This window comes from Leptopilina boulardi, unplaced genomic scaffold (assembly GCF_019393585.1).
Source record: "Leptopilina boulardi isolate dan_hultmark-lab unplaced genomic scaffold, ZJU_Lbou_2.1 LbouV2_31, whole genome shotgun sequence".
NCBI lineage: Eukaryota > Metazoa > Arthropoda > Insecta > Hymenoptera > Figitidae > Leptopilina > Leptopilina boulardi.
This window is the reverse complement of record NW_026137874.1, coordinates 1,845,278-1,868,313: the sequence shown is the minus strand read 5'-3', so window position 1 is coordinate 1,868,313 and position 23,036 is coordinate 1,845,278. Positions and strand designations below refer to the sequence as shown.

The window sequence follows — 23,036 nt, the reverse complement described above, 5'->3', positions numbered from 1 at the left end:
TTTTTAAATATACATAAGTATATAGATATATGTAAATATATATTAATTAATAATATGAATATTAAAAACTCAGAAAATTCGGAAATTTTTAAGATTTTTTTGGCATAAATTTGCCAAAATGTCCCGCGAAAATATGAATGATAAAATAAATAGAGGAAGTAAAATTTAAAATTCGGGAGACCAAAAAATAGTTCGGATAATAGAAGTTCGGATAAAATGTTTTTCGGTTCGGATAATAGAGGGTCCGGATAATAGAGATTCGGATAATCGAGGTTCCACTGTATACCAAAAAAATAAAAATGATTAAATTTTTCAAAGAAATATTAAAAAAAAAAAAATTGAAATGTTCAGATATGTCATCTTTTAATCTTTTGACATCTCATAACACCATTTTTGACAAAATTAGGTGACAATCTGTTAAGGAAAAAAAATGTTTATTACAAAAAAAAAAATAATAAGTGGCGTTGCGAATTTTTAATATTATGAATCGTGAAAAAGAGAAAATAAAGGTATAATAAATGCTCGACAGTCTCTGTTAAAAGTTAAAAGTAAAAATAGGAAATATAATAAAATTTAATAATCTTACTATCATAATTTATAATCTTAATATGTATTTACTATTTTTAATTTAATTAAATTTAATTTAAATTTTTTAACAATGAAGAAAATTTTATTTTACAGAAAAAAGAAAGTTTATATTAATTTTTATATTGATTTTACTTGAACAATTAATTCTTAAAATAAAAATTCATTAGAATTAACTTTTAACACGGACGTTGATTTTTATCTACCTTAATAGAGATGAAAATATAATATATGTAAAATTTTCAATCATTGCCTTCCCATGTAAAACGCTACGCCACTGTCAACTTTAAATTAAGAATTCAAATCAATTTCTAGTTCCACTATTGTTGTAAGAATTTTTCAAACAAATAACCATAAAGTCATTTTGTATTCAGTGTAATATTTAAATCCTAAACGATAAAAAAAATATTTATTTTTCAATGCAACTTTAAATTTTTATTCAAATCAAAACATTATTGCATTTTTTTTAAAATACATAGTTGATTAAAAATTTAATAAGATGGCAAAAAATTTTGAAAAATGAAAATATAAAAAATTACCGACATAGAAATCTGCATCACCGACTGATGGTAAAACAGTTTTTTGAAATATAAAAAAATTAATGACATAGAAATCTGCATTACCGACTGATGGTAAAACAGTTTTTTGAAATATAAAAAATTAACGACATAGAAATCTGCATTACCGACTGATGGTAAATTTTTTTAAAAATAAAAATATAAAAATTACCGACATAGAAATCTACATTACCGACTGACGGTAAGGAATTTTTTAAAAAACTTTCCAAAACTGTTTTACCATCAGTCGGTAATGTAGATTTCTACGTCGGTAATTTTTATATTTTCATTTTTAAAAATCTGTTTTACCATCAGTCGGTAATGTAGATTCATGTATCGGTAATTTTTTATATTTGTATTTATAAACAACTTTTTTACCGTCAGTCGGCAAGGTAGATTTCTATGCCGGTATTTTTTTAATTTTCATTTTATTATTTATTTTTAAAAAATTATTTAAAAATTTTTTAATAAATAAATATAAAAAAGTGATAAAAGCACATGTTTTTTAAATTAATTTATATTTACACTGATTACAATAATGATTTAATTGCAAAAGAAACCAATAAACTATAAATATATTTATAGTTCATTAACGCTCACATTTCTTCGTAGGGTACCTGTTTACACCTAAATGTATTTGAATGAATGTGATAAAAATAAATAATAAATGTACATGCTCGAAAATTAATGTTCCTTGAATTGAGAAACTTTGTTTGCAATTTTTAATTTTAATTAAAGAAATAAGCTATAGAGAATCAAAAGGAAATTAAAAAAAAATAATTTTTCTATGGATAAAAAAATTAATATTATTTATCAGCAGAATTATTTCAATTATTATAATATATTCTTGACGAATTTTATATGTAACGTTAAATTTATAACATAAAAAATGTTATTATAAGCAATAGAATATTTTTAACGCGTATGTGCTGTGCACTTTTATTGATAAAATTTTGTATAATTATAGGTTTTACAGATTTATGTATTTTATTATTGTAAAAATTTTATTCGCACAAATTATAAAGTGTTGTATGTAACAATGTTAATATTTAATTTTTTTTTATTACTTTCTTTGAAAAAAATAGACAGAAATAAAAAAATGTTCTGTTATAATAATTTACTATTTGCGTTATGAAAAAAAAAAATAAATAAATTCTGCTGTGATATTTTTTTCACTACAAAAAAAATCATTTAAAAGTGCAAAATTTGAGAGCGAATAAATTTATAATCTTTATGCGAGCATTACACAGAGAAAAAAAGAGAGAGTGAGAGATTTATAAATATTTACATGTTGTTAAATGGTTGATGTTTAGAATTAATGGTGTAAATATGTATTTTATAAAAAAAAAAGACGCGGGATATCGTAATTTTCACTGGTTACATATTAATAATCGTGAGATACGCATACGGTCTTTCGTATTCAGGGATATAAAAGAAAGAGAATAAAATGAAAAAAAAAATCAGAAACAAAGTGTGATCGTACGTATATATTATAATTGAAGCGAAATAATGAAAGAAAAAATAAAATAAAAATAATATTTAAAAAAAATATAGAAAATAACACTTGTTTGAAAGAGAGAAAAATTGTCTGCGTTATTGTAATTCAAGAACTGGATGTGTTTTAATGTTGACAGGATTTGTTGTAGAATATATAATATATATATATTATATAAATCCGCCGAAAGTCGGGTGTTTGTATCTTTTAGATAAAAACTCTGTTAAATGAATCTATTCATAGCAATAAAAAATCGTAATTAAATGACACAATCCTCGTCTCAAAAATTCCCTCGTCTCTATTAACAATTAACTAAATAATAATAATTTACATAAATAATATAAACAATCTACTTACCTCATAAAACAATATTCCACCATCTCTGTTTAAAATAAAATAGGAAATTACCAAAATTAGTAAATATTTAACAATATTTAGATAGTTTGGTACGATCGACTACTTTATTACATTTTTCATACAATAATTTCTTTTTTTGCTGTGAGTAAATTTTTTTTTTTGTCGTTTCAAAAGTTTTTTAAAACTCATTCATATTTATATATAAATCAATTCCAAACGTATTTGTTTGGAAAAAAGTTGTTTAAACACAATTCACAAAAGTTGATACATATTTTCATTAGAATTGCAAAAATTAACAACTGTTTTTTTTTTTTTTTTTTTTTTTGGTAAACAATTTGACTTTTTGAAAAACATTCAAATAAAAGAATTAAAATGTCACAAAAAATGAAACGTGTAACTTTCGTCGAGTTACAAACTTAATTTGTAAAAATTCTTTCCTTTGAACGTGCGCAAATTTTAATATTAATCGAAATAAAAAAAAAATTAAACTTTATCGAGTAAATAATGATTTTAAGGCAGTTTACCTGCGATAATCTCTGTCAATCAGTCAATGCTACATATATTTGTAAATATATTGTAAATTATTACAATAATTTTTTGTGGAAAATTTCATTTTTCTCTTTTAATTGAGAAAGTTATTTTTTTTCGAAAAATTTCAATAAAAGGAAAATTTACTAATATTAATTATTATCACAATTTAGTGAGTTTTCATTCAATGAACAATTAATTAATTAAAACATTAATTAATTGTTGAATTCTCGTTTCAAAAAAATTTTTCATTCCTAAAATTTTCTTTGAATTTTGTAAAATTTAATTTCATAAAATTAATTTCTTTAATAATTAGTTTCTAATTAAAATAATTAGCAATAACTTTTGGCAGAGATATTGAGAATATAATTCTTTTTTTTACGATTTTTTGCTCACAGACAATATTATTTTTGTCCAAATTGTATGTCCAAGTTTTTTTTTTTTTTTTCTTGGCTTACAATGTGAAACAATTTTTATTCGAAAGACAGGTAGACATAGAAAAAGGGGGCGATGAGATTCGCGGTATCGTTCAATTAATTTACAGTTCGCGTTTGCGTATAAAAAATTTTATATAATATTCAATTTCATTCAATGTGTTCACGTCAATTATATCATACACACCGCATTCTTATAATATTATTTATATATATTTATATATATATATATGTGTATACATACATATAGCTATTTATATAGTATATATAGGTATATATTACACGATACTTTCCAATCGTCCCGTTTTTCGACAACGTCGTGCCAATGAGATGCACTTTTATAATATAATATTAATAATAATATGTATAGAAATAAATAATATCTATGAAACGATTATATCCGAGTCTAATATTACAGAAATTTACAATCCTATTTTCTAATTTTTTTTTTCTCCCAAATACTCACTATCAAGTTCATCGACATTTCTTAGATTTTTTTCTGCCTCATTCTCTCCGACGAGTAAAATATTTATTTCTTGGCACATCAGAGAATTCATAAAAAAAAAAAAAAAATCCTCAATAAATAAAGAAATATTTTACTTCCCTTTTGAAGAAAGATTTTTAATTGTAAACTTGTTATTTACAGTTACCCTTAATTTTTTTTAAATAAACATTTTTTTATTTTTAATAAAAAAAAATTTATTTTTAATAAATAATTTTTTCCTTCTATTTTTTAATATTGATATTAATTAATATCAAATATATAGTGAATTTTCTTTTTAAGAAATATTTTTTTTTGATTTTAACGGCAATATAACAAAATACTTTTTTTACCATTAATTATTTAATTATATTTTAAAGGTCACAATTCAAAAGAAAATGATATATTTAAATTACTTATACATTGTACGCAATACTTTGGTAGGAATTTTTGGATCTTTTTTCATTTTTTCAACTTCTAAACAATTTCCAAGAGAATATTTGATTTAATTTGAAAATATTTTTTAAAAATAAATAATTATTATTATAAAATAAATTCCAAATATTAACTTGTAAACTATTAATTGGAATGCTTGACACTTGAAATTTTTCCATTTTTCATTAGTTATTTTTTAATATTTTTTTTTTATTTTAATAAAAACTTGATTTAATACTAAATTCAATTAAAAATAGAAAAAAAGTTTCTTGAATTTTTAAATATTTCAATTTTAAACTATTGAATATATTTTACATGTTTTTGTTATCTAAAATTCTACTTTTTTTTTTCTTTAGGAATGTTTCATTTGATTATGTTATTTCATTTCGAAAATTTTGAAATAAGCTCTCTCTCTCACTCTATATCTCTGATGCGCCATGAAAAATCTACTCAAATAAAAACTTGCATATTTTTACTTTTTCTCTCCCAAAGTAAACTTTTTTTTCTTTTTTTTTTTTTTTGATGAATAAAAGAGACTGATAAAAAAATAAAGACCCGGCATTTTTTCGCAGAATTTTCAAAATACTTATTTTTTTGTACAAATTAAAAACTAATTACACTATTTAATTAGAAAACAATACAAAATATAAAACGTATTTTATATTTTTGCAAACTCTGTTTCGATGAAGCAAAAGAAATATCTTTGACTTCATTATTTTTTATCATAATAATAAGACTTTAATTAAAATACCTATTATTATTATTATAATGCAAAAAAAAATATTTGCATTTCATTATTTTTAATTTAAAAAGAAAATTGTTTATCAGTCCCTTTATATTATTTTTAATTTCTTTCATTTACTGTTTTTTTCTAGTTTTTTTTTTTTTTTTTTGTAATATAATAAAGCCAGAAGTCAGTCTTCGAATCGAACGATTCGCGTAGAACATAAATCGAATTTTCTGTTACAAATTTTTCAGTAAATTTGCAAAATTAACACTGACACATATGTACAATATTCGCACACAAACACGAGTCAGTTCTCACTCGGTTAACTCATCATACGTAAAATACAACAATTATACGTATTAACAAGTATAACTGGGAAAGTTTTTTTTTTCTCACTGAAACGCTGCGCTTGCGTCTTATAAACTGGACCAAACCGAAGTTTTTTTTTGTCAATCTCATAAGCATCGCATCATTTGCAATTCCAAAGAGATTAAAAAAAAAGAAAAATTTTTTGACAAACCCGTTAAAATTGAATTGTAAAAAAATCTTATTTTTCACAAATTTTTTTTCTTCATTCAATCAAAATATTATTTTAAAAATTGTTTGTCACTGTAATAAACTTTCAATTATTTTAAATTCATATTTGTAACTCGTCTTCATTTATTAATTTAATTTAATAAAATTTATTCGAAAAAATTGACAAGTAACCAAAAAGTTAAAAATAACGAATCAACAAACTATTATTAAAAAAAAAAGAAAACAAAAACAAAATGCAAATTATTGATTTTCCGGCATCATCGGTTTATCTCTGAGTGTGAAAAAAGCTTTTCCTTATAAAAATACCTCACTCAAAGAGATTAAAATATTTTGAAAAACAAAAAATCTCTCTCAAAAAAAAAATAAAATTCATTGAAACAGGGTCGAGCTTTTTTCAACACAATTTTGATTCTAGCAAAGAGCCTAGAAATACATGTACAAACTTTCATTTTCATTATTATAATAAAAATTATTTTTCGCAGCTAGTATATATTTAATTTTTTTTCAATTAATTTTGCAATATGACTTTTACAATTTGTACGTATCAAAGCATTTTTTTCTTGTGCAGCAAGTTTCGATGCTTGCATGATTTTTGTTATTAAAAATTTTTTTTTTAATTTATTTTTGACTAGTCCAACAAAATTTATGGAAAAAAAAAGAAATTTTTCACATTTGTTAATTGTTTCTTTTTATTAATGAAAATTTTACTTTAAATTTGAAAAATAGAGCATTTTTTATATTTTACGAGAAAAAAAGAAAACAAAATTGTTTTCGAGAGAAAGAAAATAAAAAATATAAAGAATTTTTTAGTATTAACAAACGTAAAATTCGTTATAATAAAAATTCACTATTTTAGAAATTTTCATAAAATAGTTAAAAAATTTTAATAAGAAAAAATACTATCATTAGTTTCAATTTCAATCGAAAGAAAAAAGAAACGAATCAACAAGGAACAAATTTCCTTAAGAAAACTCTGTAGCAAAATTAATCTCTATTATTTTCTACGCGAAAAAAAAAAACTTAAGCAAGTTAATATGTAAACACAGACTGTTTTTTTATATTTATTAACATTCTCATTATTTTGAGAAATTATTTCAATTCACGTATTATTGTATGTCGATTGAAAATTTTTTGTTTCATCTTCATTTTTTTCTGCACTCTCATCATCTAAATTAGAATTACTATCTTGAAGTTTATCACTCACCTTATCATTATCTTCTGGACTCGCTGGAATTGGTGAACGTTCAATTTCAATTTCAGCATAATAATGTTTATTATTGTCAGAAGCTGATGTGCCATCATTTAAATGCGCTGGCGTTCCTTGTAAATAAAGTGGCGTTCCAGTGGGACAATAAATATTTTCCAATTGCTCATAAGTGCTCATTGAACCATTACTACGTTGACTACTACCTGGTACAGGTGTATCAGATGGAAAGAGATCGACGTCAAATACTTGTTGTTCAAAATTTCCAGCAGCAGAATCATCATTTTGACAATCATTTGATATACATGTCGTTCTAACTGGTGGACTTTCGAATAAATCCATTTTTGTAAATAGATGTAAAGGCCGTTGAAAGCCTTTTGACGAATGTGAAGGCATTGATATTACTTCACATTTACAGAATCCAACTTCGGCTGAGAGCAAATACTGCGTAAATTGATTTGGAAAGAATCTGATGGTTTGATAATTTCGAAAAATTCGCTCCTGTTTTAAAAAAAATAAGTTAATTTTATTGTAATTATTAGATATTTAATTTATTTTTTATTTATTCTAAATTCTAAAATTGCTGCTTTATTTAAATTAATTTAATTTGTTTATTAAAAGAAAACGAAATGTAAAAAATACTCACCGTACGGCCTTTCTTTTTTCCATAACTATTCCAATTTTGTGCTTCCAAAATTAAAACACCGCCAGGCCTTAATTGGGCGAACATACGTTTAAAACTTTGTTTCAATCCATTGTCACCGAAATTCAAATGAATCCATTTTGTTGTCGAGAGACAGAGAATCAAATCAAATTGTGGTTGTTCCAATGAAAGCAGCGAGTCGTCTTCCAATACATAATTACCCTGAAAATAATCAAAAAATTAATTTGAAATCTGAAAATAGACTGCAATATCAAAAAAATTTTATTAAAAAAATTTTTAATTTTTTATTCTAAAATATTGTTTCTAAAAAATACAGAAATTTTCTTTTTAAAATTTGAATCAACTAATTGTTAATTAAAAAAATTACCTGAACGAAGGAGACATTATAGGGGAAGCCCTTGTGACTTTTGTCCTTGATAAATCCGGGAATATCAACTGGACCATAACTAATTGGCATTGACATTGGAAAAAAATTTGGATCCGTTTCTTTATTATTTGCCCCATCATCCGTACTCGCTGGCGATTGAATAAAATTAACATAATGTTTGATATTTTTTCTAGCAATTGTAATTAAATCTTTATCAATATCGATTCCTGTAACACTACGTGGCGATAAATCACGTCCAACTGACAATGTAATGTGACCAATATTACAGCCAATATCGAGAATATCTTTATCGAAAAACATTTCTTTACGTTGAATAAAAGCCTTTAATCTTGGATCAACTTCCAAATGTAAATTCCGATATCCATAATACCTGTAACATAATAATTTATTAAATTAACCAAATCGATTTGCAATTTTTTTTGTTTTATTTAACCTTTTGTGAAAAAAAATGTAAAAATATAAACCTGTTATAATTTCCATATTGAAATTTCGCGTCCTTGGGTTTAAATTTCGGCATTTGTTGCGGTTTTTTCTTTTTATCTTGACTTGGCCTGTGAGTTAATCTTGGTTTCCAAGCTCCAGGTTGTGGAATAACGGGACTAACAATTTTATCTTTAACATCAAGTTTCCTCAATCTCTTATCTTTCGAATCTTCTAATACTTTTAATCGTAATTTCGCCTTATCCTTCAATGGACTCTCAACTTTTGGTTCTTTCACAATTTCTCTCGATGGTGAACTATTATTTTCAACAGGTATTTTCTCTTCAACTTTTTCGACAATATTTTCCAATATTGAAACCTCTTTATTTTCCACAACAATTACTTGTTCAATTTCCATTGTTTCATTTGATTCATTTTTCCCTGAAAACGATAAGGCTCGTTTCTTTTTTCGATTTCTTTTTTTTGAATTCTTTTTTGTCGGTGAAATTAATTGCTTTTCATATTCTTCATTATCATTACAATTACTTAGATTAAGTGGATCGCATATATTCGGTGGTATTATCACTTCAATTGCTTCTTTTCTATGTTTTGGAATGGGAAGTGGACTTGATTTTGGTGTAACAGCATTCATTGCACGATTTATTTCCTCATCTTGCATACTATTTAAATTAAGCGGATCACAAATATTACCGCCTAAGAGAAATTTTGTTGGTGGAATAATTGCATCCTCCTTCTTACGACGTTTATAGGGTGGAAAAAATTTTCCATTACCAGGAAATGTTTGCAAACGTTTACGACCAAATTTAAAATGACGATTGTCCTCGTGTTTATATTTTTTATGCGTTGGATTAAAAGGTTTACGTGATTTTTCATTTTCCTTTTTAGAATTATTCAATTTTGTTGCACGATCCACTTGTGCCGAAGACATTTTCAAATATCTGGAAAAAAAAAACAACAATAAATTATTGATTTATAACAAAAATAAATGAAAATTTTACAATATAAACAATTTAAAAAAATAAAGTAACAATTTTATAAAATTAAACTATAAAACTATTTTTCTTTAAACAATTAAATATAAACAAAATTAAATTTTATAAAATTCTAACCCCAAAATTATAAACACGTCTGACAACGTAGAAATTAAAATTGAATTCTTTATTAACAGCATAAAAAATGTAAAAATAATTTGCAATTGCATGTAAAAAAAATAAAATATGTAAATAAAAAATGGGTCATTATCATAGATTCCACGTGAATCGATAAAAAAATATTGGCCTTTTTTAAAGAGCAAAACTAAATGTGATCGAAGATAGCGCGTAAATTTTATCATTCCCGCAAATACGCATGCGCTTCACTTTAGTTTATGTGCATTTGGAAAAACGGATGGTGAACAAAACTAATCTTTTTCACCAAATTTCTTTTTTTTCCCCATCACATTACTAATCTATGTGAACAAACTCACCTCAATTTAGATCCACGACGTCTTTCCTTGCCTTATGCTGTATCTTTTAAGTGCGTTAATTACAAAAAGAACCACTAATGACAACACTTTTCACAAATTCAAGTTAGAACACCCTTTTCTTTAGCATTAACGATGGCGAATTGCTGCTGTGCTTCCTCAATTCCGACTCCATTCTCCATATTTGCTTGCGGAAGCCGAACGCATGTCGTCACTTTCCGTCAAACTTCGGAACCGCGCCTTACTTCAAGAGATCTGCGAAAATTTGAAAAAAAAATACAATTTTTTATTTTATTTTCATTTAAAATTCTATTAAAAATAATGTAAATTTTATTGTAATAGATTGAAATTATTAAGGTTATGTTAGTATTTATTGTAGTTTTTGTTTATGAGATAATTTTGAAAAATTATTTTTTCACCGGAAACTCCTAGAGAACCTAGAGAAATTTATGTGAACCCTTATTTTGAAAAGCGGGTTGCATATATTACTTTATTATTATTGAAAGAGCTAAAATATCTAATGGACGCCGGCGAAAATTATCCTTTTGTTTTGATAAGTAAAAAGCTTAATAACATTTGAAGGTTGAATTAACCAAAGTTTGTGAATGGTTGTGGAGAACCTCATGGCCACCAAATACAGGTAAATACATATATATATATACATCTAATTATTTATATAGTAATTCAAATGTTTTTCTTTCTATTGTTTTTTTTACATAGACGCAAATATCACAAATATCGTGACATTTTTTTTCTTACGGGTTTTTTTTTCTCAATATTTTCGCGTCCGCGTTTATTCAAATTTAATTATCATTGTATTTTTTAAAGTTTCGCGAGTTTAATTCCATCGCGAGAAGAATTTTTTCTATTTTTCCCCGATTGCATAAAAAACTGGTAAGTAAAAATATTTGTAATTTTTTTTTTGTTTTTAATAATTGAGGTTATGATTTTGAAAAAGACAAAAATTATACATTTTTTTCCTATTTTACAATATACAGATTCGAATGAATACTCCGCCAACAATGAATCCAGCATCACTTCCAATGGCACCGACAAAATTAAATAAAAGTAAACAACTCAATAAATTGGATATTAGACCAAAAAAATTGTTATACAATGATCCGGATGTTATTGAAAATGATTCAATTGATAAAAAAATTAAGGAATCAGCGGCAATTGTGGAGAAATCGTTAAAAATTTCTAAAACTAAATCCACCGATGAGATTAATGACTTTACAAAACACATTGAACAAAATGAATTGGACAATGATGATGCTGATGAAGAAACGCAAATTGAACATTCATATAATTTACGACGAAGAATTGTAAATTCAAAGCAAGAATTAAAAAAGAAATCAATGCAAAAGAAAATTGTTGATAAGGAAAATGTTCAATTAGAAACACCAAGCACGAGTGGTAATGAATTATTTTCTATTACATCATCATCCACAAGATCCAATCCTAATATCCCAAATTCCCTGAGCCGAGAAGATTCCAATTCCAGTTGCCGAGGAAATTTTACTCACCTAAGAATATAAATGTTATCCTATTCAATTATCAAAAATCCTGTTTTCCTTTTTTTTTTCATTTATCCTACGTAAATAATCACTGTAAGAAACCTTTCCTTTAATATATTTGTTTCTACTAAATAAATAATTTCTACTGGTGTATTTCATTTTATTGATTTTTTAATAATTTAAATTAAATGAAAATCTAATTCTCTGTTTATTTTTTCGTAATTCATCTCGCTTTTATTTTCTAATCAATTATTATTAAATTTTCAATTGTCCGCAATTTAAACATCTACGTTAAGTATATGAATTTCATCTTGCAATAAAAAAAATTTTCTCAAATATACAGTAAACTTTTTATAAATATTTTTTCTAGATTTTGATTCAAAGGGTTTGCCACTTTCTCAGCCTGAAAAACAATTAAACGAGAGGGAAAAAGTCATTTGGCTTCAAAAGCGAAGGGACATTGGTCTTTGGATAGAATGTTGCAATAAAAAATGTAAAAAATGGAGATTTGTGGAAGAATATCACGATCCAATTGAAGTTCCGAAAAAATGGTTTTGCTTCATGAATTCTGGTATGTATAATATTTTCTCAAAATATTGAAAAAAAAGAAGAAAACAAAAATAAATGATTTTTTTTTTTGCAAATTTTAGATAAAAAATTCTCATCGTGTGACACATCTCAGGATTCAAATTTTGATAAATGCAAAAATGATCTAATAGATAATAAATTTAATGCAGGAAGTATTGTTTGGGGAAAAATCAATGGTTATCCATGGTGGCCAGCAATGGTAGATGATTGTCCGGATACATTAAAATATTACGAACTCAAAGGTTCATCCTCGATTCCGGTAAATAGAAAATTTAAAATTTTTCTTTATTGATCGAAAATATTTTTTTAATAAAATGTATCTTTTTTTTAGGTCAGATATCATGTTACCTTTTTTGAAAAAGATGTCTCACGTTCCTGGCTCGCTGCATCGCGAATAAAACCTTTGCAATTGAGCGATGATATACAACCGATCAAAAAACCAAAGGTACAATAATTTTTTTCTAATAAAAAAAAAAATTCTCTTATATATAAAAATATTTAATTTTATATTTTTTAATTTATATATATTTTTTTTTTTAATTTTATTCTAAATTTCAGCTTATTTTTCATAAGAAAAATTATACAGAAGACGTGAAAAAATACTTGACATTGGCAAAATCATCATTACCATTGTCAATAACTGAAAGATTGGAAAAATATAGTTTCGTATCACAATATAAAGGAGAAATAATTAATAAAAATTGGAAAACAACATCAGCTCGAAAAAAAACATTGTCACGAATTGGAGTATTAAAATCATCGAAAAAAAGAAAACAACCCACAAAATCAATTAATATTCCATCAGGTAAAATGTATGTCAAATCAAATACAAATAATAATAGTGAACCAAAATCATCAAATTCGAAATCAGAGACAAAAATTGATTCACATAAAAATTCAGATTCAGCTTATGTATCAGACGTTGGTTTACCATCGCAATCACTTTCTGCCGATTTTCAATTTTTAAAACCACATCCAAAAACACCGTCTACAGCGGGAACTATTAAAAAAACAAAAAAATCCCCATTAAAATTCAATTCCAATAAAAAATTATTAAAAAAATCACCGCTATTAGAATTGAATTCTCAATTATCATTTAAATCATCTTCCGATGATGATGATGACAATAGATCCCTTTTATCGATTGCTAGTTTCGATTTATCGCCATTATCGGCAATTGATTTCAATATTGAAAAAGAATTTGTACAATCAAAAAAAAGATCATCATTGGATATTGATGACTGTGAAAATAATAGTCGATGTTCATCACCATTTGGCGGTGGTGCAGAGGGAAGAGAAATAAATCGTTTACTTGATGAGCTTATTGAAAAATATGATTATTTTGATCCTAAAAAATTGGACGATTTTGATCTTGATGATTTAAAAAAACGTTGCAATTACGATCAGGAATCATTAACTGACAGTGATGAAGAGGAAGAGAGAAAATGGTTTTATTTTTTAAAATCAGATAATGAACACAATTCCGATTCAAGTGATAGTGAAGTGACATCAATTAAAGATGGAAATAAATCACCGAAAATTGTAATGAAACGAATTGAGAATTTTGATGAATATTTAGATAAAGCGATAGAAGAATTAGATAAAGTTCGCATAAAGCGACCATCTCCAACGCCTGAATCAAAATCTCGTTTAAAAAAATTTTTATATCTTCGATAATTATTTGTGAAACAAATAATTTTATACATTCATTCAATTATAATTCTTTTGCTTTTTTTTAAAAGAAATATTTATACTGAATATTAATTTAATTCAATATTTATAATTATTTTCAATAATTCAATTCTTATTTCGCTTATGATATTCATCGTATCGCGTAACAAATTTCTTTTTATTTTTCTGAGTTTGAAATTTCGTTTTTTTTTTTTCTCATAGAACATATATTTGTACAAAAAGATAATAATTTGTACTTTGTTGTCTATTACTAATAGAAAAAATATATTTATTTACGTACGTTAAATTACTTATCTAAAAATGAAAATTAAATAGAAAACTTTTTGTTAAATTGACTCTGTAATAAGAATGTTTTTTTAGAGTCAATTTTAATTGAAAAACTTTTGTGACAATTTAATTGTAACAATTTAATTGTAATAAAGCACATTTTTTTTCTAAATACTTAATTTTTACTTTTAAACTCTATTTTTTAATTATTATTTGAAAAAAAATGTTGAAAAAAAATTTAATTATATTTCAGAAAATGTTTTAAAACTAAATTTTAAAAATTTCCCGCCTTTTCCCAAGGTTTATTGTTATCGGTCGGTAAAGACAACAACTTCATGTTCTACTTCTTCGTAACGGATTTCTGCGGTGGAAGCCTCGTGTTCGATCATTAATTTTAAATTATAATCTTCTGTTGCAGTAGAACGTATTTAAACTTCTAATTAAGGTAAGATTGTTGTTTTAATTTTTTTAAACTCATTGATAAATTAATATCTAAATTTGAGAATCTAATTAAGGTTAAAAGAACAAAATTCACACGTTGATAAATTTGAGGTTAGTTTCGCCACTTGCACAAGTGTTTGAAACTACGTGAAATTATTTCTCTGATTTTCTTCGATTTAATTTTTTCAAAATTCTTATATTATTATAATGCTGAGAGAAATAAATGTGCAATTAATTAATAAATAAAAATATATTTTTTTTAGTGCATTTGAAATTTTAAACACGTGTAGATTTTGTTTTTGTATCTATTAATTTAAAAATTAATTTTGTTTTAAATTAAATGCATTGCAGAATTTGTGATACAAAATATGACGCAGCGAAAAAAAAGATCTCGATCAAATGAAACAGTTGGATTATGGATTCAATGTTGTGAAGAAAATTGTAAAAAATGGAGATTTGTGAAAGAATACAATGATCCGCTCTCTGTACCTGAAAAATGGTTCTGTTCAGAAAATTTTGGTAAAGAAATTTTTTTTTTTTGAAATATTTCGCGTTTTAATTTTAATAGTTACTGAAATGTTTTAAAAGTAAAAAGAATATTTTCTTTTAAATTTTAAAGTTTTGTATTAATATTAAAAAATTATTTCTATTTGCAGATGAAAATTTTGCATCCTGTGATATACCGGAGGAAAAAACGGAAAATAATTTGGTAGAGAGCAAATACGTTCCTGGAAATATTGTTTGGGCTAAATTGACCGGTTATCCATGGTGGCCTGCAATAATTGACAATTGTCCAGTGAAAAACACTTTCTATGAACTTGGCAACACTTCCGATATTCCGGTAAATTAAATATTACATAAATTTAATTTTTATGACGCACCAGTTTGAAAAAATTAATATTTTAACAAATATTTATTAAAATTAAATAAATTTCAATTTTCAGCATTTTTCTTTTAATTAAAATTAAAAGAAAAAATTTCCCTCCTAAGAAAATTATAATATTTTATTATTTTTCAGCTTAGGTATCACGTGACTTTTATCGAAGAAGGTGAAGTACATCGTTCGTGGATGAAGTCCGCAAAAATCAAACCTTTCAATAAAGATGATGGCAATCAACCAAAGAGGGCAAAGGTAAGTGGAAAAATGAAAAAAAAAATTCCTGCGCATAAAGTATATCGTTTTAGATAATTAATTACCGACTGAAAGTACCATTTTATTTTTCAAAATTAAATGATTATTGCAGCATTCTGATTCAGAGTCATTACAAAAATCTCTGGAAATAGCGAAATCGGCATTATCCTTAGATAATGATAAAAGATTAAAAATGTGCAGTTTTTCACTTCGACACGACGAATTAAATGATATACCCAAAAGAAGAAAATTGAACGTAAAATATATAAATTCCAATAGTAAACAAAATGAAATAAAAATAGATTCTCCTCAAAATAGAAAAATCATAAACAGTAATTTAAATTTTGAAACCACATCTACTATAGTGTCGTTAATTAATCTTCCACGACAATTTTGTGTTATTCAATAATTTTGATTTTAATTTTAATTTTTATTGACAATTTTGTTCATAAAAAATAATAATTTCATTTTAAATAGATTTAAATGAATTTTTAACAATTTTAAAGAACAAATAGAAAATGATTCAATATTTAATAATTAATTTATCGGTAAGGAAGATTTTTCTTATTTAATTATCAATTTTTCTGTAGAGTGGCAGCACTATTCAGATTTTAATTTCTTTAATAATAATAATAATAATTTAAAATTAATTTCTCAATAGGAATAAAAAATAATATAATTTATCAAATATATACTGTTTATGATTTTTTTCATATTTAAAACATTTATATTTTATAATAATAATTATTATTATTTATTCTAAAATTTTTTTAATGAAAATTTTCATTAAATAATTTTTTAATGCGCATAATTAAATAATTAAATTAACATTATATCTTTAATATTTTAAGTTATTAATTATAAAAAAAAATTTAATTAACAATTGTGTTAATTAATGATATTAGCTAATTATTAATGAATTAAAATTATTGTAAATACTTAATAAAAATTAATTTTAATTGTATAATTATAATAGTATGTAAACTTTTTTGAATTGTAAAAAAAAATTTTTCTATTTATTGTAAAATATAGAAAATTAAAATTTTTTTCTATAATTTTTATTTTTTTAATTAATATTAATATAACGGTGTTTTATAAATTTTTTCCAAGAATGTTGTAATATAAAAAATATTTTAAATTCAAAATAAGGGGAAAAATAGGATACACGTATAGAATATTTGCACATTTATAAATCGTTATGATAATTAAGTTAGCCAAAGAGTTCGATAGGGTCACCGGGGCGTGGTTAGAATTGTGACGAAAGCGGATGCGCTGACCTCTCGATGTCAATGGTGAAGGTTCGTTTTGTCATTTTTATGCCAAGAATTGGGAAATTTTTTTTTTGAACAGAAAACACTTATGGGAACTATTGAAAATCGATTAAAAAAAAAAAATTAAATTAAAATTTGAAATAATGTCAAAATAATCCACTTGTAATTTCTTTTAAAATTCAGATTATCCGCAATAGTGTTTTAAATATTTTATTATTTCTATAACAAAAAAAAAAAAAAAAAATCTTTCTAATCTTCCTTTAATTACTTAATTAACTATTTATTTTATTTTCCTTTCCCAGTTCAATAATAGATTTATTATTTTATGATTCTAAATAATTTTTTTTTAATTTTCAAATCATTTTTAGTAATTTTTAATTATTTTTCTAAAATGAATAAAAAGGCAAATTTTTTTTTTCTTTCTGCAACGAATTTTATGTTTCCTTATTCTTTTATTTATGCAGTCATCTATCATCATTCATCCAGGAAAATGACTAGTAACTTTGACCATGATTAGAACTTTTTTTTTTTGTTTCTCTATCCTGATGGTTGAAATTGAAAGTAAACAAAAGTTGTAGATGTTTTATTTGATGATCTCAGAAAATATCGCGGATGTATATTAATTCGAATAGGTAAAAAGAATAATTATTTTACTTAAATATATATATAAAATTTTTGTTTTTATCAAAAATTAAATTTGGAAATCGTGTTTCATAAAATTTATCATCGCCGAATGAATAAATCAACATAATTTTTTTTTTTCTTTAAGTTTTATCTCTTTAGCTTTCATATTAATATGGAACTTTATTGTATCGAATTAAAAAATTAACGATTAATTTATTGAAAAATCACAGACGTTAATAATATTAAAATGGCTTTATTAGTCAATTATTTATAAATTTAAATGGATATCCATTTAAATATATTATATTTTCATTCAATTTATATATATATTATTTTTTGACACAATTTTTTTTTATTTGAACAATTTGAAAGTGTTTTTTGTTTTTTTTTCTTTAAATTTTAATATTTATGTAAATTTCTATTAAAATATTCAAAAAAAAAAAATTTTTTTTCTCTTAGAAATTGAAAAAAATTTATTTATACATTTCACAAGTGATAATGAGAGAATTATCGCTGGGTTCGTCCCTGTAATCATTTCGATATAACGGTCCGACGGTTGCCACCCGAGTTTCTGATCGGGTTATCTGACCCTTTAGTTTTATTTTTTTTTCTCTTCATTTTCATATTTTTCATTATCGTTCTTTTTTTGGGTAAACTTTATTTCAAAAAATAGAAAACAGATATAATGGCAAAAATTTATAATCCAAACACTTTCACAATCTTTAAAAAAAAAAAAAAATTCAGAGAAAAAAGACATATAGTAAAATCTATATAATAAAATTAATTCGACTTTGTTAAGAAATCTCTAAAGAAAGTGAATAATTTAACGATTCTAATAACGGGACTATTAAAAAAGAAACTCCAAATTTTGAATAATATAAAATTGAAAAATAAAAAATTTATTTTTATTTTCCAATTATTAATTAGTTATTAAAAATGTTAATTTACTTTAATAGTAATAAAGGAAATAAAAATATTTAAAAAAAATCCCTGTACAATTTAGTAAAAGTAATAATTCAAAATCCTTCAAATTCTTAATCTTTTGAATTACATATTTGAATCGTTTTCTTTTTTTTTTGTTCTCGATAAATTCTTAAATTATTCCATTTTTTTTTTTTAAATTTATTTTCATCGGATTAAAATATTTGGAGAATTATTTTTTGGAGACAATTTTTTCAGAGTAAAATTCCAAAATTTATATATTTTTTCTTATATTTGATATGAATCATATATATATAAATCTTTTATCATTTTTTTTTCGTAATCTCAAGTTATTTTTGATAAAAAGAAAAAAAAACTTAGAAGTTGAAAATATGTTTGTGGTATGTGAACTTATCCGCAAATCGACTTTCATATATAATTTCCTTATTGCCACTGATGAATTTCGAATGACAAGAAAGGAAATAAGTTTGGAAACTCGCTTTATGGTGAAAGTATCTCAGTCTTCTTTTTTTTTTTTTTTAATGTTCTCGAAAGTGCAAAGTAATTATTTTCATTTTTAATGGTTTTTGTTTTACTATCTTTATTCTAAAATATATACGATTTTTGTTATTGATCTTCAATTTCCTCTATATTTTTTTGTTATAATCTCTCCGTGAGTATTTTTATATAAAGTTTTTTTTTTTTTTTTAATTTTCTTCTATATATGTATATATATATATTATTATATTATACCTGACATAACGATTATTCTCTTTTAGACTCGGAGAAACCGGTTTCAGGGTCAGGCTTTCTTTTTTTTCGATGTCTTCAGACGAAATGAAGTTTCAGGGATTCAATTAAATTAGAATTTAAAAAGTGCATCAATAATAAAACCACAAGTTACACTTCATTTAATTGCCCTATTGAAAAAATTATTGTTTGTTCTCGTAAACATGCTATACGATTTTTTAAAGTTTTTATATTTTACAGTATGCTAATAATTATTAATAGTTAATAATTATTTTATTAATTATAATTATTATTATTATTATTATTTATAATTAATAATTATTTTATTAACTATAATTATTATTACAATTATTAATTATTTTATTAATTATTTTATTAATTATTATTGTATTAATTTTAGAGAAATTTACAAGTGGATTTTTCTCATATTCAAATTCGTTTTTTTCCTTTTTTTATATTTAAATAATAATAGGAATATTCTTGTTAAATTTTTAGAAATATTGTGGGAAATATAGAAAATTTTTTTTTTTAAATCAACGACCGTCAGCAATGCTTTTATTTGAGGTATTCCATCTAACTACACTGAAAAAAAAATTTATTTGGTTCAAATACTCGATTACTTGATTATTATCAAATAAACATTTATTTGTATCAAATAATTAATATTTGAGTCAATTAAATGATATTTGTTTCAAATACAGAAATTATTGGTTCAAATACAATTTATTTAATTCAAATAAAAATTATTTGGTTCAAATAAATATTTATTTGATAATACTCAAGTAATCGAGTATTTGAATCAAATAAATTTTTTTTCAGTGTACTCAGTGTGCTCCACCTTGCTCAACGTTCACGATACATCAATGAACAATGATACAAAGTGGTATGGTCGCGACAATCGTAAAAATTATCTATTTCTAACACTGAAAAAAAAAATTTATATAATTCAATTACTAGATTACTTGAGTATTATCAAATAAATATTTACTTGAATCAAATAATTTTTATTTGAATGAAATAAATTGTATTTGAACCAATAATTTTTGTATTTAAAACAAATAACATTTAATTGATTTAAATAATAATTATTTTGATACAAATAAATATTTATTTGATAATAGTCAAGTAATCGAGTATTTTTGAATTAAATCCTTTTTTTTCAATGTATGGCGTCAAAATTTGATATAGGTTATATAATAGAAACACAGAAAATTAAAAGGCATTAAAATAAGCTGCAACGCTTATTTTAATGCCTTTTAATTTTCTGTGAAAGCATTTTTAATCTTTACAAATGCAATAAATTTTAGAGTTTATATACTAAAACTTTCGTGTACCCTATATAAATTTTACCATTCTTTTGGATTTGATCTTTGGACCAAAATTTAAAAAAAGTTTCCTTATTACAGAACCTAATAACTTGTTGAACATCTTCGTCATCTCAATGTCAAGAGGGAATTTTCTTTTATTAAACGAATGCAGGAATCTAGAAAGGTTCAGTTTGACCAGTTTCAGACCTTATAGAAGAAGAAGAAGTAGAAGTAGAAGGACTATTTGTAGAAAAAGGCAAAAGGAGCGCGCGCGTCCATTTTGTGTTTCACAGGTATTCGAAAATCTTTGTGTCAGGGTGTTATACCTGAACTAGCAATTTCTAATTTTTCGTATATACGTAAATATAAGTTGAAACCTTTTCAAAGAGATGAAATATACACATTTGTGTATTAAAGTGCGAATGACCGGACAACGGTCAATGCCGTCTGGTACAACTCATATATACAATATCTTTGCCATTACTATTAAGTCGCCCTGCCTGGTATTTTCGTCATGCGGCCTACTAATATACTCCGCAAATTCTCCCCCAATAGAGTCCAAGTCTGACGTGACTACGGAGGTATGTCGATTAGTCGTCCGTCGTCCTCGAACCTCAACCGCATCGGCTTCTAAAAACCAATTTCTATTTCTAAACTCATATATATATATATCTCTTTTTATATAAAAAAAGAAAACTATACTCTTTTATTGATAATAGCATTAAAAATAATAATAATTTACATATTTTCCGTTTCCTGAAATCTCAGATTAAAAATGCTTTTTACTGCAAAGAAAACAAAGAATTTTTATATCAAAATCTCTAAATCTCTAAATCAAAATCTCTCTTTATTCTGAAACTGAAAAATTACTTTTTTTTTACTAAAACCTAACCTATAATTCATTTGCTTCCCTTTCTTTAGAGCGCGTCACATATTATAATTTTAAGAACTGAATTTAAGTATAAAATATGTGACGCGATTTGAAGAATGGGACCTTAGAGGCAAAAAATTTATAGGTTATATTTTAAAATTTTCAAGTAAAAATACACAAAGACGTTCATATTTTGTTCTTCATTACGTCCAAAATAAAATCTGATTTCGATTTCACACAAAAAAACAAATACTGAAACCGTTAACATCTTAAAATCAAAATGCCTTTAAAGTAGTGTAATTTTAATCTTAAAACTAGATTAAGTCAATTTTAGGACTTAAAATCATACACTCAAGGCTGAAATTCAGTAAAAATGGTTCTAATGTTAACGGTTTTAGTCAAAAGTGAATTGAAAGTTAGTATTATTTTTTCACAGAAAATTAAAAGGCATTAAAATAAGCTGCAACGCCTATTATTTTAATCCAATTTTGCTTATTTTAATCCATTTTGGTATTAAAATAAGCAAAATTGGATTAAAATAATAAGCGTTGCAGCTTATTTTAATACCTTTTAATTTTCTGTGTTAGTGTGTTTACAAAAACAAAAATACTTTTAATTCAAGTAAAACTCATAAACATAACCTATAATTCATTTGCTTCTAAGGTCCCTTTTTTCAGACGGCGTCACATATTCTAAAATAGGTAGTAAATTTTACTTAATTTTTTTGCGATACTTTGAGAAAGTATTTTTTTAATAAACTCATCTATACTTTTTCCCCTTGCAAATAGTTAAAGATTTATATATATGTTTGTATTTGAAAAAAAAGAATGTCCCTGTTTTAAAGGGATGAGTCAGAAATTACGAGTCCCAGAGTGCTTGAAAACGTCAAAGAATAAGTCACACTGAAAGCTCTGAAACAGTTATTTTAAGCTTGCTTTGTTCATCCAACAGTCATATATATATATATTTCTTCCCCCTGGAATAAGAATGTAGCATCAAAAGCTCATTAGCCTCTCGTATTTGTCGAATTTACATTTTAAAAAAATTGTCCACATTTTTTTTCTACACTTGTCCTACTTTTACTTGAAAAAAAAATTACTACAAAGTTTCCTTCACGAGGAAGGACCTATATAATTATTATTATATTAATTTCAAGAATTTTTGAAAAATGGGTAAATTTTCTTTCGCGATTTATTAAATTACTACGTAATTTCAATTTTAAAGAAAATCGCGAATTTTTATTTTTAAATATTCTAATTATTTATTAAACAAATTTTTTTTAAATTAATCTATTTTATATATGTGCCATTCCAGGAGTTTTTTAGCACTTTTCGGAGTAACCTTTCCAAATTAAATGAAA

General features: G+C 24.2%; 3 protein-coding genes across 4 annotated transcripts in view; 2 read left to right on the top strand and 1 right to left on the bottom strand.

Annotated features, from left to right (window-relative positions):
- Positions 1-2,485: 2,485 nt before the first annotated feature.
- On the bottom strand, positions 2,486-10,536 carry LOC127283166 (7SK snRNA methylphosphate capping enzyme bin3-like). The gene is made up of 5 exons (XM_051307862.1): positions 10,299-10,536; positions 8,857-9,771; positions 8,372-8,762; positions 7,987-8,205; positions 2,486-7,841 (listed from the first exon to the last, which is right to left on the bottom strand). Exons 2-5 carry the CDS (start codon positions 9,759-9,761, stop codon positions 7,236-7,238), a joined length of 2,121 nt encoding a protein of 706 aa, XP_051163819.1. The 5' UTR covers positions 9,762-9,771; positions 10,299-10,536; the 3' UTR covers positions 2,486-7,235.
- A 588-nt stretch (positions 10,537-11,124) lies between these two features.
- On the top strand, positions 11,125-14,439 carry LOC127283167 (uncharacterized). Its single transcript, XM_051307863.1, has 6 exons — positions 11,125-11,189; positions 11,294-11,711; positions 12,183-12,383; positions 12,463-12,659; positions 12,732-12,845; positions 12,959-14,439. The coding sequence occupies exons 2-6, from the start codon at positions 11,300-11,302 to the stop codon at positions 14,075-14,077; spliced, it is 2,043 nt and encodes a 680-aa protein (XP_051163820.1). The 5' UTR covers positions 11,125-11,189; positions 11,294-11,299; the 3' UTR covers positions 14,078-14,439.
- Positions 14,440-14,687: 248 nt separating this feature from the next.
- LOC127283169 (zinc finger CW-type PWWP domain protein 1-like) overlaps positions 14,688-23,036 on the top strand; it is a 45,318-nt gene continuing 36,969 nt past the window's right edge. The window contains exons 1-5 of one of the 2 annotated variants that reach the window (XM_051307868.1): positions 14,688-14,804; positions 15,152-15,319; positions 15,457-15,641; positions 15,819-15,932; positions 16,045-16,549. In XM_051307868.1, coding sequence (XP_051163825.1) covers positions 15,169-15,319; positions 15,457-15,641; positions 15,819-15,932; positions 16,045-16,341 — 747 coding nt within the window. In that variant the 5' untranslated portion in view covers positions 14,688-14,804; positions 15,152-15,168 and the 3' untranslated portion in view covers positions 16,342-16,549. Of the gene's footprint in view, positions 14,805-15,151; positions 15,320-15,456; positions 15,642-15,818; positions 15,933-16,044; positions 16,550-23,036 lie in introns of those variants that run through there. The other variant, XM_051307869.1, reaches the window with a different exon arrangement.

Excerpts from the sequence above, each read along its gene's own strand:
- LOC127283166 (XM_051307862.1), bottom strand. The coding sequence starts at position 9,761 with ATGTCTTCGGCACAAGTGGATCGTGCAACAAAATTGAATAATTCTAAA. Across the intron at positions 8,763-8,856 it reads CAATATGGAAATTATAACAG|GTATTATGGATATCGGAATT; the intron begins GTTTATATTTTT and ends ATTATGTTACAG. Across the intron at positions 7,842-7,986 it reads GAAAAAAGAAAGGCCGTACG|GAGCGAATTTTTCGAAATTA; the intron begins GTGAGTATTTTT and ends TTTTTAAAACAG.
- LOC127283167 (XM_051307863.1), top strand. The coding sequence starts at position 11,300 with ATGAATACTCCGCCAACAATGAATCCAGCATCACTTCCAATGGCACCG. Across the intron at positions 11,712-12,182 it reads AGAAACACCAAGCACGAGTG|ATTTTGATTCAAAGGGTTTG; the intron begins GTAATGAATTAT and ends TATTTTTTCTAG. Across the intron at positions 12,846-12,958 it reads AACCGATCAAAAAACCAAAG|CTTATTTTTCATAAGAAAAA; the intron begins GTACAATAATTT and ends TCTAAATTTCAG.